Below are 18,223 nucleotides of genomic sequence, written 5' to 3' on the forward strand. Positions count from 1 at the left end.
TCCGATATTTATTCTAAATAACTATCTATTCCCGATAAGGATTATGGTAGAATAAATAGGATCGTAATACTCTTGATTAGATGTTTTGGGTGAAAAAAATCTTATTAAAAAGCATTTTTCCTCTTAAATAAATTTTAAACGATACAAATTTGAATAACCAAAACCTCAATACGAATAGTAAACATTGGTATAAAACAAAATAAATAAATATCTATTATGGATTGAAAGCCATCTCACTTAGCATGATGAGCTCCATGTCCCTTTCACAATTGAAGCCGAGGTAGGGCGTGCTAGCTTTTGTTCAAATAGTTTATTTGAAGTTGTCCTTCTAAACTTTGAATTTATAAAATTAAAATTTTAATTTTGCTTCTACATGAAAGGTTCAAAATTCATTAATATTTCTTCTCTTCATTTTTAATTGTCCATTAGATTAAAAAAATATATTTTTATTTTTACTTATCCCTTTTAATAATACAAAAGAAAAACATATTTTTCATGTTTTATCTTCAACATTAATTATTTATTTTTCAAAATTTAAAACTAAACATTACTAATATGATATTATGATAAACTATTCATACCAATCATCATTTCTAATCAAGAGACGTACAATGTTGCAAAATAGACAAATAAAGTAGGGTTGCATATCGGTTGGTTCGGTTCGATTTTAAAGTTTATCGGTTTGACTTATCGAATACTGATTTATAGATATGCCAAATTGTTATAAAACCATTAAGTTATTGGCTTATCAGTTATCGATTTATCGATTATTGATTATTATCGGTTTGGTTATTGATTTAACCGTTAAGATTTGATAAAAAAAAACACATTGAATATCACTTAGAAACAGAGGCGGATTCAAGATTTGGAATCTCTGAGTGTCACGCTGCTTTGAACAGTAACCTATGGCAAAAACTTCAACATAGAGCAAAATAATACTTAATATTTATTAGCAAATTTGCTTACAAAATTTAGACTTGTTCTGTTGATTTAGTTAAGATTTTACTTACAAGAGTTCTAATATACTTATTCACAATTTTTTTACCATAAATTCGCTACGAATGTCTTGAATGATAAAAAAAAGTTTTAAGAAAATACACTCCACAGCAGGGCTCAAATTTGCATTCCTACAGTAGTAAACCTAACTTTTAACCACTGGCACCACAAGATTCATTATTTCTAAGAGAGTCACGTTTAATATTTATACTTTCCTTATAAATATATATATAAATATACATGTATATATAAATTTTCAATCGAGACCAGAGGGTGGCGTGGCATCCCCTCCAATCAACGTAGATCCGCCCCTGCTTAGAAACAAGGTGACAAACTAAATAAATCATGCACGTGAGTTGATAAATTGAGTCTTGCTCAAAAGCAAATGCAAAACATTATAAAATAACCAAGAGTTTGAGACAACAAAAAATAAAAATATGAAAACTATACCCTAAATGAAGGAGTTCATATGTCGAAATAGTAATAAATATAAATTATTAAGTTATTACCGGTTAACTTGTTAACAAAAAATCTTAAACCGTTAAGAATCGATAATCCAATAATAAAAAAAATTAAAATCAATAACCCATTATTGATAAACCAATAAATTTTTTATTTAATTTATCAATTTCAATTCGATTTTGAACCGACCTAAAAAAAAAAGGGCGAAGTAGCACATAACATCCCTTCTCTTTTCTCCTCTCGGCCCCTTCCCAGATGTAATAGAATGTTTTTCTAGTACATCCAATTAGTTACCATGGAAGTGTAAGTTTTCAAAATTATATTGATATATATCTTACATGTTTGATTTATTTTTTTCAATTCTTTAATTTCAAAATTTTAATTCTTTAATTTCAAAATTTCAATATGTTTATGATCAGAAAATTAAAAGATATTTTGATACATTTTACATATATTTAATTTAAGACTATATTCAAAAATCTTCTTTACTTTATAAAATTTTATATCAAGTTAAAGTCAGACAAATAAATTGAAACGAAATGAGTCTTATATACTCCCTCCATTTCATTTTACTTGATCACCATTGATATGAATATAAGTAAAATGAAACGGAGGGAAGACAACTTAAATTCTTTTATTTCCTCCATTTTAAAAAAAAAATGACCTACTTTCCTTTTTAGTTTGTTTAAAAAATAATGACCCTTTTTCTTTTTAGGCAACACTTTAATTTTTAGTTTTTTAGGTAACATGTTTAAGGTCACAAGATTAAAGTGTACATTTGACATAATTTTAAGGACCACAAAATTAAAAAATACTCTTTATTTTCTTAAATTATGTGTCAAGTAAAAGTAGATCATTCTTTTTAAAACGAGAAAATGAAGTAATAAATTTAAAAAATAGGAGGTGACGTAGCCGTGAGGGGTGGGGGGTTTAACCATGGTTAGGAGGAGAAGGAGAATAAAAAATAGGAGGGAATAAATAAACTACGTCATGATTCAAAAAGAAGAGTGAAGGTGGAGGGACTTATACTAGTATTGCAGATCCCCAATAAACTACATAACCTCGGGTATTTAAAACCCCACAAAGGGAAGAGAAGAATAGTGGCCATTGCCTCGTTATACCACATATCCCTTTACCCAACACTAATTAAAACATAGATAGAGAGAGATACATATTGCCATCTCTTCAAATTTCTATTCCCAAGAGTAGATGGAGTTAGTTTTCTGGTCTTTCCTCTTCTCCTGCTAGAGTATTTCTTTGCTTGGGAGTGAGTGATAAGAGAAGAGAAAGGACAGAGGACAAGAGAAGCCCCTCAAAAGGTATACTCAAATCATCCCTTTCATGAATCCGCATTTTGCACTTCTTGTTTTTTCAGTATGATAAAGTAAGACTACTACTATACTAGTTTTGTTATTTTCATTCTTATTTGTTTGTAAAATATTATCTGTTGCTTTTAGAGAAATCAATCACAAATGGGCAGAGAGTGGTTGTACTGGGGGAGTGGCAGTAATAAATCCAGTACCCAAAGAGGAGGAATAAGAAGAACAAAAGGAGAAGAAGTCATCAATAATATTAATGAAGAAGCTACACCTCCTCCTGGTGGCTGCATGTGCTTCCAAATCTTTGATTTACCCCATTTTCAAGTGGCTTTGAACCAACAATCTCGCTCTTTAAAGCCTCATCATCATCCTTCTTTCCTTCAACAACACAAACAACCTTCTCTTCTCAAAGGTAGAAATTTTACTATATATATTCATGATTTAAATTTTATATATTTATATGTTCTTTCTCTGCCTTTATTTTTAATTTTTTCCAAATTTTTGGGTTGTGTGGGATTTTTGACTAATTTTAGCTATTATTGATAAAATGCAGGACTTGAAGCACCAAGAAACAGCTTGGAATTAGATGAGCCTGTTACAGAACGGAAATCGGTGTCAAGTTCATTGTCGTCGTCATCAACCATGAAAGTAGACGAACAAAATTTGAATATCACGGTCAGTCTAATTGTAACCGTTACCTTCATTATTTTCTTACTAATATTATAATAATAGTTTAAAAAAAAAATCACTTCCCAATGTGTTTTAGAGAGAGAAGATACTCTATTTATTTTTTGTTTTGGGGCGAGGGGTGTGGGGGTTAGTGTTGATGTTCTTTGAAAGTTGAATATTATGAAAATGGTATAACAACCATCCAATATATAATTCCACAGTATATCTTATTTGATCATATATTTTGATTATGAATTGTATATTTCAGGTAGGTATTCAAATCAGAACTAGCTGTGATTCAAGATCACCGCGAGTGTCAACATCAGGTTCAAGAACAAGGACAGATCATGATATATCATCAGAATGTAGCAGCAGCTCACCAGCGGGGACCAAGACCCCAACTCTAGTAGCTAGGCTGATGGGCCTTGATCTCCTCCCTGAAAACAATAACTCTCCTCGCATTTCAATTTCAACTAATTGCAATACAAAGCCACAGTCAAAGAATGTGTTGGTCAATAATACTAATAATCAGATGACCCACCACCAGTCAAGCAGTAAAAACAGAAGACGATTCAGCAGTTTTGAAAGTAGTGATACTAATTACATCACTACAGGTACTCTGTCACTCCCAGAGACACCGAGAATATCTTTAGCCAGAAGGTCAGATGTAGATCATCATCATCAGCAGCAGCATCAACATCATCACAGGTTATCCCTTCAAATCAATAAAGAGAACATGGGTGACGCATTCGAATTTTCGGATTCTTCTTCTGCCGCCAGTGTCGGCAGGAAAATGTCGAGGAGCAATAGGAGGGGTTTTTATCAACAAGAAAATGAAAACCAAACGAGAAGTCCAGGGTACTATGCTAGGCAGATTGTGAAGCAAGTCAAAGAAAGTGTAAGCAGAAAAGTTGGTCATGACATTACCAACACTACTAGTAGCATCAGAAGAAAAGATGATCAATTAGCTGCTAAATATGATCAAGTTGTGTTGCTTAAACCAAAAAAATCATCACATGGAAATGATGATGATTTTAGACCAACCAAACAAACAACTCCTTCTTGCTCACCTAGGTTCAGATTTTTGGAGCCCAAGAGTAGTAGTACTAAACATCAAACTAACTACTCATCTGCTGCAAAAACTCAAACTTCTCATTCACCCAAATTCTCACCATTATCTCCGCTTCCACAGAGTAGCACAGTATTACCAGCTAAAATAGTTACTAAGCCTAAGCCTCAAAGTTCACCGAAAGAGCAAGTGCAACAGAGAAAAGGTGACAAATTTGTTCCTAGGAAGCCACCGCAAGCTTGTGATGCTATTCGGAGCAAGAAAGAAGAGCTATTTGTTCGTTCAGCAACAGGAAAAAATAAAGCAAATTTTGGGGACAAGAAGTGCAAGCTGAAAACTCCATTGTCAAATCAACTTGTTAACACCAGTACTGTTCCAACCATTTTGCCATTAAGGAAAGACCCTTCTCCTTCACCCACCAAGCTACTCATTAAGCAGGTAATAATTAATACTGCTAATGTTCTTTACTTCAATATCAAGTATTCTCTCTCTTCCACTTTACTTTACGTGGCATTAATATTACTGTTAAGATATTTTTTTAAAAAGGATTATGAACAATTTTTTTCGAATAATTTGAATTATTAACCATGTGAAGTACGTTTGGACCTACGTTTAACATTTGTGAGTAAAAGTGAAATTTCTGAAAATTTGTGAAGCCAGATATCCAAAATTTATAGTCAAATAGATATTTGAAGATAAATTTCTATAATATATTGTTCAATCTTTTTGTATTTTCAAACTTAAATTAATTGGATAATTTCAAATATTTGTTGAATTTGAAGGATGAGTAAATTTTTGGTCATGTTTGTTTGTGCGACAGTCACCGGAATCAGATGCTTATCCATCGAAAAGGAGGATCAGAGAGTTATCTAGTAGTTCGAGCCAGTCGTACTACTACAAACTCAGCACCCTCCAACAAATGAACCAAGACAAATGTAGCGGTGGTTCCATTTCCGTTGATGGACTCGATTTTGATTATCAGTACATTCAGAGAATACTAAAACGTACGGGTCTCGACAAAAGTACTCCAATCTCCTTAGCCAAATGGTACTCCCCTTCTCACCCACTTGACCCTTCCATTTTTCACTATTTGGAACTTTTCAATTTTACGACACACAGTTTGAGGAGCAACCGAAAATTAATTTTCCAACTTGTCGACGAGCTCCTCCTCGACATCTTGATGAAAAAACCATCTAATTTCAAGTATCAAGGTCGACTAATGGACGGGGAAGAATTGGTTGACACATTGTGCACCAGAATACGAAATTTTCCTTCGGCTAATTGTCAAGTTCTTGAAGACATTGATGCATTGATTGACAAAGATATGCAAATTGGTGGGATATTAAAAAGTACATATTTTGATGAAGAAGTGGAAAGCATTGTGTGTGAGATTGAACGTGACATTATGGAAGAAGTGGTGCATGATACTGTGTGATTGATCGATGATGGAAAAAAGGAACAAAAGAAATAATAAAGAGATGGAAACAGGGTCTGACTTGGGTCACATGGGTGATTCACGTGACGAGATGCCATTTGGTTTTTAGGGTCATGGGGACCAATATAATTAACTTGTTGGGACTCATACTACTTGGAAAGGCCAAAGTGTAGTGATGATAAGTATAATAGGAGTTGTTACTTTTAATTTTTCTAATGTAATTACTATTACTATATCTTAATAAACAATTCATATTTAGTCGCTTTCTTTTAATCTTCTTTGGGGTTGGTCACATCACATCACATTACCTCGGAACCGTTATTTGAATTTTAAATTTAATATTCTTTCCGTCCCAATTTATGTGATATTTTTTATTTTTTGAGAATAAAATAATTTAAGTTTGATTGAAAATTTGTGCATGAAATCTTCAAATATTTTAAAATAAAATTTATATATTTGTAGTCATATATACTGACACGGAGGGAATATAATGATTCATGTGTTGATAATTGGATTTTGAATTTACTTTTTATATACTTGACAAATATTATTGGACTAAACCTGCCGTTAATTCTGTTGAACACTATATTGAAGGTTACAGTTGTTTGATGTCAAGTCGAAATGCTTTTAAAATTGTTCAAAATATGATTTCTCAGTAAAAAATAGTATAAATTCAACATGTTTCAACTGTCATGTTGTTCAAATTCCAATGACTTAGAACAGATCTTATCAGTTGCAAATTTGTTATTCCTTATTGAACTATAGGCAAAACAAAAGTTATTTCAAATGGGGTATTCGTGGATGGTAAGCGCCTTTCTATCTCAAATTTTAAGATCGTGGATTCAAGAAATCAAGAAAAGTAGAAGCTAAAAAGGATAAGTAAGTATTTTTTTGATTAAAAAAGGGGTAAAACTTCCGTAAATAATACAGATGAATAAGTCCGTGTTGCTTTCAATTATTAAAAGTGATATGGGACCATATTAGGTTGATAGTTCCTCCCTCCCTCCGTACCAAAATAATGGTTACCTTTCCTTCTTTGAAAGTTGATTTGACAAACTTTTAAAGTTAAAATTATAAATTAAATTTTTTTATATCAATATGATGAAAACAAGCATATCTTAAAATATTTATTAAAATTTATATAATTTAATTCTGAAATATTTTTATGACAAATAAAAAAGAACAGAAAAAATACACAGTAGTAGTAAAAGAGATTAAAAAACTGTAAAATGGGTAGCTAGAGGTCAAAACAATTAGGAGAGTTGCATGGTAGTAGTACAATAGAGAATTTTGAAGACAAAAATAACAAGACAAGGAATAAAAGGTTATGTCATTACTTTTAGTAAAGCCACTCACTTTTGCATCAAAAAGAGGTATCAAATCATAAATCATTACGATATGATTCCTAAACTTTTTTATTATTATCAAAAGATGAGCTTAAAGTTTCTCATAATAACACAACAATTAAGCTACTAGAACTAATATATATATATGTACAAGTTCATTTCATTAGTATATAAGTAATTAGTATACCAAAAAAAAAAAAAACAAGTACAACAAAAGAAGTATACGAATGCATTATCTGAATTGTTTGTATCTTGTGATACGTCTGATATATAACCAATTTATACCCATTCAATTTAACATTTCCAATCCACTTGCAAAACTACATATGTATGGAATTTAACAACTTTGAGCATGTGTTAGATATGCGATATGGAATAATGATTTGAAATTAGATTGATTTGAAATCGAAGTTTTATTTGATCATGCAATTGAATTTTTTGACTTATATTTTTCTTGTTAACATGAAAACCTCACAAGTTGTGAAAACTATAAAAAAAAAAAAATCTTATATAATCTTAACAAATGAGTAAATCATAATTTAAACTCAAGATATCGGAATTGATAAGTCGCATATTTTCACGTTCCTTTTATAAGCGAATACAAACTAATATACATAATTTTATAAAGATCCACTAATTAACAATAGTAGTAAATAGTTATTCTTTAATATGATCATTTCATATGGCACGAACAATCTTTTCATGCTGATCATGCATTTTTTTTTCAAAACTTTAAATGATGGGTCTTCACGAAATGTAAACCTATGGGTTTCACATTTTAAAAAAATTGAAATCAGGATTTGAATTTTTTTTTTTTTTTTTGAAAAATTCAAAATTTGAAATCACGATTCTAAATCACATTTCTAAGCACTATTTTGAAATTATAATCCCAAATTACATTTGCAAACACTAATTTAAAACTATAAATTTATATCGCATGTTCAAACACAAACTTAATTTGTGCTTTAAACTTTAAAGTTCAATAAGTGATTGATAGTAAGTAAAATTTTCTTTTAATAGAGTATTTTATTATTGGAAATGTGCTTTCAAATTACATAAAGTTAAAATCTTCAAAAACGTTAAATTCATCTACACTTTCACCGAAACACAATATACTTTTTCTTTCATTTGGACAACTTTTTAGAATAGGTTTTTTTCTAGGGAAGGTTCTCTTTTATTTATTTTATATATTTTTTCTGGAAAATTTTTACTACAAAAAGGGAAATTATATGTACGGTTATTTTTTTGCTTTTAAGATGGTTTGTGAGTGTTCCCGTAATTTTTTCTGTTGTGAAGATGCATAAAAATTTTCTTTCAAAAATATTTCCCCTGGAAATTAGAATCTTTTTCTACAACAGTACAAACACTCTAGCAAACTTTAGCGTACTTAAATAGAGATGTGATGTGGAAAACAATTTTTACTTATCCACTATACTATTTTGAGATGTCTAAAAATAATTTATTATTTTATTTCTATTTTATCCTTGTTATTAAATACTACTCATTTTTTAATATATAAATATTTATTTTTTAATAAATAAATAGACTTATAATTAATAAGAATGATATAATAAAATTATTCTTCTATTTATTTTTTCATAAAAAATATGTCAAAGTCAAATATGAATAATTAAAGATGGCCGGAGGGGGTAAATCTTTCACTAAATACGTCCTGAAGGACCTGCTAGTTGACCCACACACAATGTCCTAGCCTTACTAGAAGGGAAAAAGAAAAAGGGGAAAAAAAGCCTTTTGTTTTTCCTCAACTATCTCTGTCAAAAGTTTTTTTTTTTTTGGGTTAATGCTGTCAAAAGTGAAAAAGAAGTTGCTCATCATACTATAGAAGAAAATTTCTTCCTGAAATAGGTCCAATTCATCAGTACACTTTTCTTTCTTTCAAAATGAAATTCCTCAATCAACCACTACAAGCCAATTCTATATACTTCCTGTCCTTATTCTAAAAAAAATTCCCTTTTTAAAAAAAAATTGGGAGATTACTTCAAGGTTTTCTTTTTCTAATTTGCATTTTCCTTGCTTCTTTTTATTTCAAAAGGAATTTAACTTATAGGAGTAACATATTTGTAGCAAATAGCCTGTCTTTATTTTTCGGTCACTAATTTCATTTTCCATGCACAATTATAGGTAATTATCTTTTAATCGACTTGATTTATGGGTGTAATATATCCTTTTTACGCTATTGTTGTATTAATGATTAGCTCATTCAAAAAGCAGAAAGAGATAAATGAAGCTCCCCATCTCAATTTATATGGCACAATTTAAATTTTAAAAGTCAAATAATTTTTTTGATAGTGAATTTATACATAAAATCTTTAAATTTTTTGAAATAAAATTTATATATAAGAAAACTAAATAAAAAGTAATATAAGTCACAATAATTGACAATTAAAAATATTTTTAAAATATATAAAAATATTATGATAAAAAATAGATATATTTAAATTTCGAAATCTGAAATGTGCTACATAAATTGGGATGAATGGAATATCAAAATTAAATTCGTTTGAACCTGATAGGGCTGTACAGGGCAAATCGATAAACCGCACCAAACCGACAAACCGAACTAAACCGGGAAAAAAACTCGATTAGTGGTTTGGTTTGACTTGGTTTGGTGTTTGGAAAAAAAACCCGACCATTATAGGGTTGGTTTGGTTTTAACTAAAAAAAGTCAAACCGACCCGATTATAGATATACTACTTTTAAATTATGTTATACATAAAAAAAATTATTAAAATATAATTTATAAATATTTTTTTAAAATTTTTCATAATATTTGTTTTCTTTCTTACATTTAGATTTGGATTTGAGAAGCTCATCTAAATAATATACAAAAAAGCCCATCTTATAAATTGATATTATAAAGTTAAAACTTCAAACAGTGTTCTGCCTCCATCTTTTATGTTAATATTTTGTACTAGAACTCTTTTTAAGAAGCACTGCTCTGTGCTTTTTATTAGATACTATGAAAAATACGAGAAACTCAAAAAAATCCGAAAAAATCCAAAAACCCGAAAAACCCGAGAAAAATTGATATCGTAAAACCCGACTTTTATTGGTTTGGTTTGGTTTATAAATTTTATAACCCGATACAAATGGTTTAATTTGATTTATAAAAAATCCGAACCAATTCAGTCCATGTACACCACCCTGAGAAGCTGATATCATGCATACGGACAGAACCGCCATGTTCAGTGGACATTTTGGAGTTTCAATTTTGGTGAAGATTTCAAAGAGGAAATTTGCGCATTAAATTTGAGTTATGTATGCCCAATTTTTCCCATTTTCAAATGAAGACAAATCCGAAAGAGGGAATTAGCATTTAACATAAACGCATGACTACAACAAACCTAAATACAATTTTTTATATAATATATAAATATATTTTTAAATTTGATATTAGTTGATATTTATGTTCTTCAATTTTAAATATACACAAATACATAATTAAACTATTATAAAATTTAATAAGTAAATATATATGTCCTAACAAATTTTACTCGATTTATCATGCAAAATATGTATTTACTAATTCAATTTAATAATAGCTTATAGATACCAAAGTTAAAGAAAATACATGTCAACTAAAGTTAAAAAGTCTACCACCACAACCTGTCAACACAAAAAACCCATACTCCACTTAACCCCCCTGTCCTCCTTGGACGAAATAAAAAAACACATTCAAATTTTAAATTTATTAATTTATTTTAATTGTCAAATTTTAGATATATTAAGTAAATTTTTTAACAATTTTGGCCAAAATAATTGAGTTCTATCAAACTTATAACTTCAATTAAGGTAGAGATTTGCCCCGATTGAAAATGATCTAACAACAACAACAATAATAATAATAATAATAAGAAGAAGAAGGATCTCATATGTTTATTTTTTAAATTATATAATTAAAATAACATTTTATAATGAATTATAAAATCAAAGCTCCCCCTTAGCCTTCTCCAAGGTTAGGTCCATTTTCCTGTGAGGGATTTTAGACTTTAAAAATGCATACGGTATCATTTTAAGATTTTTTTGCTGCCCCCACCTCATGTCACCTCTTCAGGCCGTCTCAATAAATTTGGGGAATAAAGCTAAATTCATAAAGAACTTTTATTTTTTTAATTGACATATATAACTTGAATAATTATAATATACTCAATGTAATACTATAAATAAAGTCTAGAGAAAAATGATATACACAGATATTATGAAGTAAAAATATAAACAATATAAATTTTCAATGAAAACTGTATAATATAAAGCTAGGATAATAAAACTTGACTCAAATATATATAAAATTTATATAATAATATCAAAATAGTATTGTGCTGAATTTGATAAGTTTATATAATGATATTAAAATAGTGTTGATTAATTTTAATACTTGAAATTTGAAGAAAACACCAAAAAAATAAATTCAACCTTTGTATAATGTAGAAAATTTGAACGTTTGAGAGACTTTAATATATTCAAGGAAAAAGGGTCATATATGTCCCTAAACTTTGTGAAAATGTCTAAGATATACCCTCCATTTGAAGTTTGGCTCATCCATACCCTTGCTATCCAACTTTTCGCATATATATACCCCTATAACTGTTAGTTGTCTTGGTAGAAATAATCAGTCACTTTTCCTTTTTTTTAAAAGGAAAAAGGATCATATACGCCCCTAAACTTTACGAAAATGTCTAGATATATTGTTCATTTGAAGTTTGGCCTATTCATGCCTTTGCCGTCCAATTTTTTGAATATGTACGTATACCCCTCTAAACATTATTTGCTTTGCTGGAGATGACCAACCTATTTTGTTTTTATTAAAGTGACATATGAAATTGTCACATAACCCATTAATTGTCACATGACATTTTTATTAAATTCACTATTTTAATATCTCTCAATTATCCGACCCAAAAAATCCGTCCCTTTTAACCCAAAATCAAAACCCTAACTGTGGATCCTCTTCTTCATTTGTCCCACTGAAGATTTGTCTTCATCTTCTTCTTTGTCTAATTCCTCTGTTTCTCCAGATTATCAAGTTGTAGCTGATGCTGCTGTAAACAAATTTAAAAAGTTCATTTTTTTACTTGAAAAAACAGAACTGTCATGCTAGATTCCAGTGAGGACCAATTACTTCTCCTCCACCACCAAAATCCCTGCAAAACAAGCTTCAATTACAACAACCCATCAATAATCAGAACACCCAAATTGAAGAAATCGAAAAGCCTACCAAAATCTACTATCCGACCCCAATTCAAAGATTGCCTCCGTTACCACATAACCATCTTCAATTAGTGAAAAATGAGTCGATTGAGAGGAAAGAAGCACCAACAATTAGGGCTTTGATTTTGGGTTAAAAGAGACGGATTTTTTGGGTTGGATAATTGAGAGAGATTAAAAGGGTGAATTTAATAAAAATGTCATGTGGCAATTCCAAATGTCATTTTAATAAAAAGGAAATAGTTTGGTTATTTCCAACAAAGCAAATAACATTTAGAGGAGTATACATATTCAAAAAGTTGGACGGCAAGGACATGAATATGTCAAACTTCAAATGGAGGGTATATCTAGACATTTCCGTAAAGTTTAGGAGCATATATAACCCTTTTTCCTTTTAAGAAAAAAGAAGAAAAAGGGGTTGTTACTTTCAGCAAAGCAACTAACGATTACAGGAGTATATATATGCGAAAAGTTAAATGGTGAGGGCATGAATAAGCTAAACTTCAAACGGAGGGTATATCTAGACATTTTCACAAAGTTAAGGGACATATATGACCTTTTTCCCTATATTCAATATTGAAATAATAAAAATAGTGAAAGGAGAATTAAAAAAGTAAACATAAGAATAATAATATTGGTTTATGATAATCGTTACAATATAAATGAGACAACAAAACATATAACCACATAAGAAAGGATGCTACAATTAACTAAATTTATGTTGATTCTCTATAATTCATATACTATATCAAATGAGGATAAATTTTCTAAAGTTACGCTTATTTGGGAACTTCTAAAAGTTTGTTTATTTTGAAAAGTACTTTTGTTGAAAACAATTTGTGTTTGAGCAATAATTTTTTTAAAAAATATTTTTTAACAACAATTAGTGTTTGGTAAGCTTTATAAAAGTGCTCCTAGTTATATTTTCTCAAAAATGATTTTAAGAAAAGTTCTTTTGGCGGAAGTCTATTTTTCCTAGTTTCTGAAACCAACTTTTGTTACTCTTTAAAACACTCTCTTCATCAAACACCTCACTTTTTCAAAAAATAATCATTTTTAACCTTTCAAAAGCAATACAAAAGTAATCCACTTTGTTTATATAATGAGATTTTAAAACAAGTGAAAAGGCTGCTATAAATAAAAAGCAAAACATTACTAAAACATCATGAAAACATCCAACAAATCTCTAATTCCCAAAGTAATTAAAAGAAATGTCCTCTTTATTTGAACCTAATTCATTCTGAATATTTTATTTAAATTAGAGAAATAGATAGGGTGTTTATTAATTTGGAGCTGGGTTTAGTCAAATAGTGGGATACATCATCTCTGGGGTAACAACCCTGTCAGTCAACAGAGGACACTTCCCTCAGTGAACGTTAGATCACTAATGATTCCTCACTAAACAATTATTAATCAAATTTTGGATAAAGACGTTGGAGATTAGAGAAACCCTAAACAAATGTGCACTAATCGTCTAATTAAATGCAAAATGCAGATGGCAGAAATGGCAGTGGGATGACACTTAGCTCATTGAATTGGAGGCACATGGCTAATTACAATGGCTACTAGTAGGAGTAATACTCCGCTAATTCAACAATAATTATTCGCTATTGACTTATTACACATCTTAAGAAATAACAAATGATAAGGGTGGTATTATTATATTACCCTTTGAATATACTCCCTCTATTCAACAATAGTTGTCCACTATTGACTTGATACATGAATTAATTAGTAGTAAATGATAAGAATAATTTTACCAAGTCACCTTTATTAAATACAAGCCATCTAAACATTAAAAAATGAACAGTATAATAGCAAGGGTAAAATAGACATATCATGATAAATTATTCATTGATTTTATAAACTGGACAAGTATTATTGGACATTCCAAAATATATAGTAGACAAGTAAAGATGGACGGAGGGAGTATTAAATTTAATACTTTGAAAAATGCATTAAATATTGAATATTACTTCATCTATTTCATATTAACTGAATTTGTAAAACAATACACATTTATTAAGAAAAAAAATTTATAACATAAATTGAACATCACTTTTCACTTTTACCCTTTTATTAATTGTTAAATTATTCTTGAAAATAGAAATAATTCAAAGTAAAATCATAAATATGAGCAATTAACTCTCTTGAACTTATCAACTAGAAAATATAAATGAAGGACAAAAAATGGGGAAAAGTTCAAACGTTTATCTTAAACTTTGAATAATTTACTTATTTTGGATTATAAAAAAAACTTCAAAAATTAAGTAAATATGAAATAGAAGGAGTAATATTTAATAACAAGGGTATAATGGATACAAATAGATAAATAATTTATTAATTTTTTAAATTAAATAAATATTATTGTATATTTATTTTTAACATAATGAAAAAATGTACCGGTTCAAAATAGATACTGAGGGATATGGATTGGTTGGCTATCAGTCAAATTTAATGAAAAGCAAGAACGTGTTACTATCAATCCTTTTTCATGCCTAAAATCAATGGGTTTAGGCTCAATATAATAAGATTGTTGGAATAGTATTGAAGAAACACTTGCAGTTTAAAGTTTTTACAGTAATGATTTTGAAATATTTGCAGAGCAGAGCAGAGGCACTACTGTTAGGGAGGCAAAAAAACGTGAGTTGCGGGAGATTGACAGCCACCATAATAATCGGCAGCAACAGAAGCTAAGATTGTAGGTGACAAAGGACCATCTTATTAATTAAAGTCGCATTAACTATCTCTAATTTCTAGTACTACTGTAATTCATGGAGGAATTTGAATTTTGAAGTTCTCTATTTTATCAGACAACTAGCTCTAATTTGATTCTCTAAAAATAAATCTTCCTCTCTATCTTTAATATTATATTGTTATTATTTTTATTTTTTCTTATTTTATAATAAATCCTTTTTTTTCAAATAATCACCGTATATAATTTTTATGTAATATAAAATTTTATTCTTTTCAAATTACTTATTTAATATAAAATTATGTTTTATTTTACATTTCTAAATAACATAAATTGCAAGTAAATATATTATATATGGACAATTCAAATAAAAGTAAAATCATTAATGAAATACAATTACTTAAACAATAAATAAATACTCAACTTTCAAGATTATTACATTACTCCCATAAGTGCTCTATTTGAAATATTTGACAAAAAGTTAAAAGAACAATATTAGAAATATTATTAATTCGGGATGAAAGTAGTATATATTACATAATACATTTTTAAAATGCTATATTACATTAAAAACGAATTACGAATATTAGAGATCTAATAAATGACCTTATATTATAACGACCTATTTCGGTCGTTATGGATAAACCAATGGAGAAGGAATTTGGGCCCAAAAACTTCTGAGTAGTGACTTAGGATTTTGAGCCTAGGCCAAACTTGGATGAAATTTGAGTCAGGTAAGATCTAGGGTAATTCAATAATGGATGGGTGATTTAATTGTGAGTTTGATAATTTGAGTTGATAGCCAATACGATAAAGAGCCTGTACGGCTTTACGGAATCGAATTCGGGCGAATAGAACTCCCGTAATTAATCTTGGAGTGAAGGGTTGATTTTAGAACGTCTTGGGTTGAGAGTGTGTTGCAAAATGAGAACTTAGGACTCAAATATCGACTTTCTGTCTCCGTGCAACCCGCCAAGGCGGGATGGGGCCTGTTGTGATTCGCGATTAAAAGCGGAAAAAATTCTAAAAGTATTATTTTTCTGAAAACTTCGTTCTTAAGAGTTAAGGGGTGACCTAGGGCAGTTTCTTATCACTTTTCCACAAATTCTCACGCTAAAGGTAAGTTAATTACTCCCCTAATTCGTATTTTGATTGTTAGAACCTAGAATCATGGTTAATTATCATTAAGGGGGGGGGGGATTTTCAGCTTGAAATTAATGGTAAAAAAAAATCCTAGTTAGGTGTTAGGATCATGAACTTGGCTAAGGATTAGAATTATGACATAATTCGGGTAAATTAGGCCATTTTACTGAGTCTTTACATATGTGTAATTGTTTTAGACCAAGAACAAGTTGAAAGACTCTGGAAAGTAAAGTTTTAAGTCTTGTAAAAGCATTCAGGCTTGATTTCGATGTAGGTGATGGTTTGTTTTTCCATCTATGTCATATAAGCATGTTAACTATTCCATTGTATGCATGAATGTATGTGGATATGGAAAGATGAAATGAACCTAATGAAGTGATTATTTGTGACCAATTGCATGTAATAAATCTGTTACTTGATGGTTATAACTGTGTGAGGCTATTCATTGTGATTGTGGTTCATTAGATTGAATGTTATGTTCCGACACATAATTGGATTAGGTGTCACATTCTGTCAGAATATTAGAGGTGTCACGTTCTGACATATTATTGGATCAGGTATCACGTTTCCACACAATAACAGTTTGGGTGTGGATTTCATGATAGAAATATTTTTTGACTGTTGCATTGAATTGAGATTGTTAACCCATTTATATGTATATATACTGATTTGAGATGATAAGTGGTAAAGTATTTTGTATATGTGTGCTTACTGTGTTGTGGTTACTTGTTTATATTTCACTTACTAAAATAGTCGTGTGATTTTATCAATACACCATTGTTTTGTGTACTGATACTGCACTTGCTCATTTTTTGTTGAATACAACACATCTTCAGGCGACTACTGACAGACCTCAGTTAGGAGATCATTGATTTGTCGGATTCAAGGGTGAGACATCTCTTTCTAGTTGCCATGGATACATCTTAGTTCTTAGTCCAATCTTTCGGACTTAGACTTTTATTTAGACTTATTATGTTATGATTTTTGTGGTTTCATCCCCTTTTTCTTAGACTTGTTTGTTAGTAGAGTTTTGGTATGATGACTTTCAAATTCTAAGTGTTGAATTTTCGCATTGTTTATGTTCTTGTTTGTTAACTTACTAAGTTTATGGGAACTCAACACTTTTTTTATAATTTAAACCTGTTTACGTATTTTTAAATGCTTTTGTCTCTTTAAGTCTATTAAGTTTTGGGTGTAGTATTAGTTCTCCCATTGGAGGGTTAATGTGAGTGTCAATCACGATGAGTCAGGATCATGACAAAGTTTGTATAAAAATCCTAGGTTCATTGATCTCGCTGTACCAAAACAAGTCTAATAGATTCTTGTGAAACGGTACAGAGACGTCTGTACTTTTCTTTGAAAGGCTATAAGACTTTAGGAAATATTCTTATCTTCTTCTTCCTTCGTACCGACTTGATTCCAATTAGTATCTGGTGATCCAAATTGGCATCTAACCTCTTTCACTTTCTTGTCTGTCCGGACAATAGCTCCTGTCGATCCAGATAAGGAGCTAGCTATTAGAGGGCATGGCCGAGGCAGGGGCAGGAGAAGAGGACGCGATAGAGGCCGAGGAAGGGATGCGCCTGCCAGGGGTGAAACCCAAGCTGAGGATATACCTAGAGAAGAGCCCCTCCCCCACCCTATGTTGAGGTAGAAGAGTATATGTAATCGAAGGTTGAGGAGGATGCTGAGCAGGAGGAGAATGCACAGGCTGGGATTGCAGGTCTTCCCCCTATGAACCACGTTATAGCCTAGAAAATCGTGACTTTCTTAAGTGGATTGGCCAGCACTGGAGTCATTACCACAATGCTCTAGTGTTTCAAGGTTTCGAGAGTGAGGATTCTTATAAGTTCATTCTGGACT

General features: G+C 30.2%; 1 protein-coding gene across 1 annotated transcript; it reads left to right on the forward strand.

Moving 5' to 3' along the window:
- The first annotated feature begins 2,482 nt into the window (after positions 1-2,482).
- Positions 2,483-6,215, forward strand: LOC129896852 (uncharacterized). The gene is made up of 5 exons (XM_055972829.1): positions 2,483-2,777; positions 2,916-3,189; positions 3,331-3,452; positions 3,715-4,953; positions 5,336-6,215. The coding sequence occupies exons 2-5, from the start codon at positions 2,931-2,933 to the stop codon at positions 5,948-5,950; spliced, it is 2,235 nt and encodes a 744-aa protein (XP_055828804.1). The 5' UTR covers positions 2,483-2,777; positions 2,916-2,930; the 3' UTR covers positions 5,951-6,215.
- Positions 6,216-18,223: the final 12,008 nt, after the last annotated feature.

Source organism: Solanum dulcamara, chromosome 7 (genome assembly GCF_947179165.1).
Source record: "Solanum dulcamara chromosome 7, daSolDulc1.2, whole genome shotgun sequence".
NCBI classification, from domain to species: domain Eukaryota; kingdom Viridiplantae; phylum Streptophyta; class Magnoliopsida; order Solanales; family Solanaceae; genus Solanum; species Solanum dulcamara.

Bases quoted from the DNA above. Each gene is read 5' to 3' on its own strand.
- LOC129896852 (XM_055972829.1), top strand. From the start codon at position 2,931: ATGGGCAGAGAGTGGTTGTACTGGGGGAGTGGCAGTAATAAATCCAGT. The intron at 3,190-3,330 runs GTAGAAATTTTA...GATAAAATGCAG, and splicing joins ACAACCTTCTCTTCTCAAAG to GACTTGAAGCACCAAGAAAC. The intron at 4,954-5,335 runs GTAATAATTAAT...TTTGTGCGACAG, and splicing joins CCAAGCTACTCATTAAGCAG to TCACCGGAATCAGATGCTTA.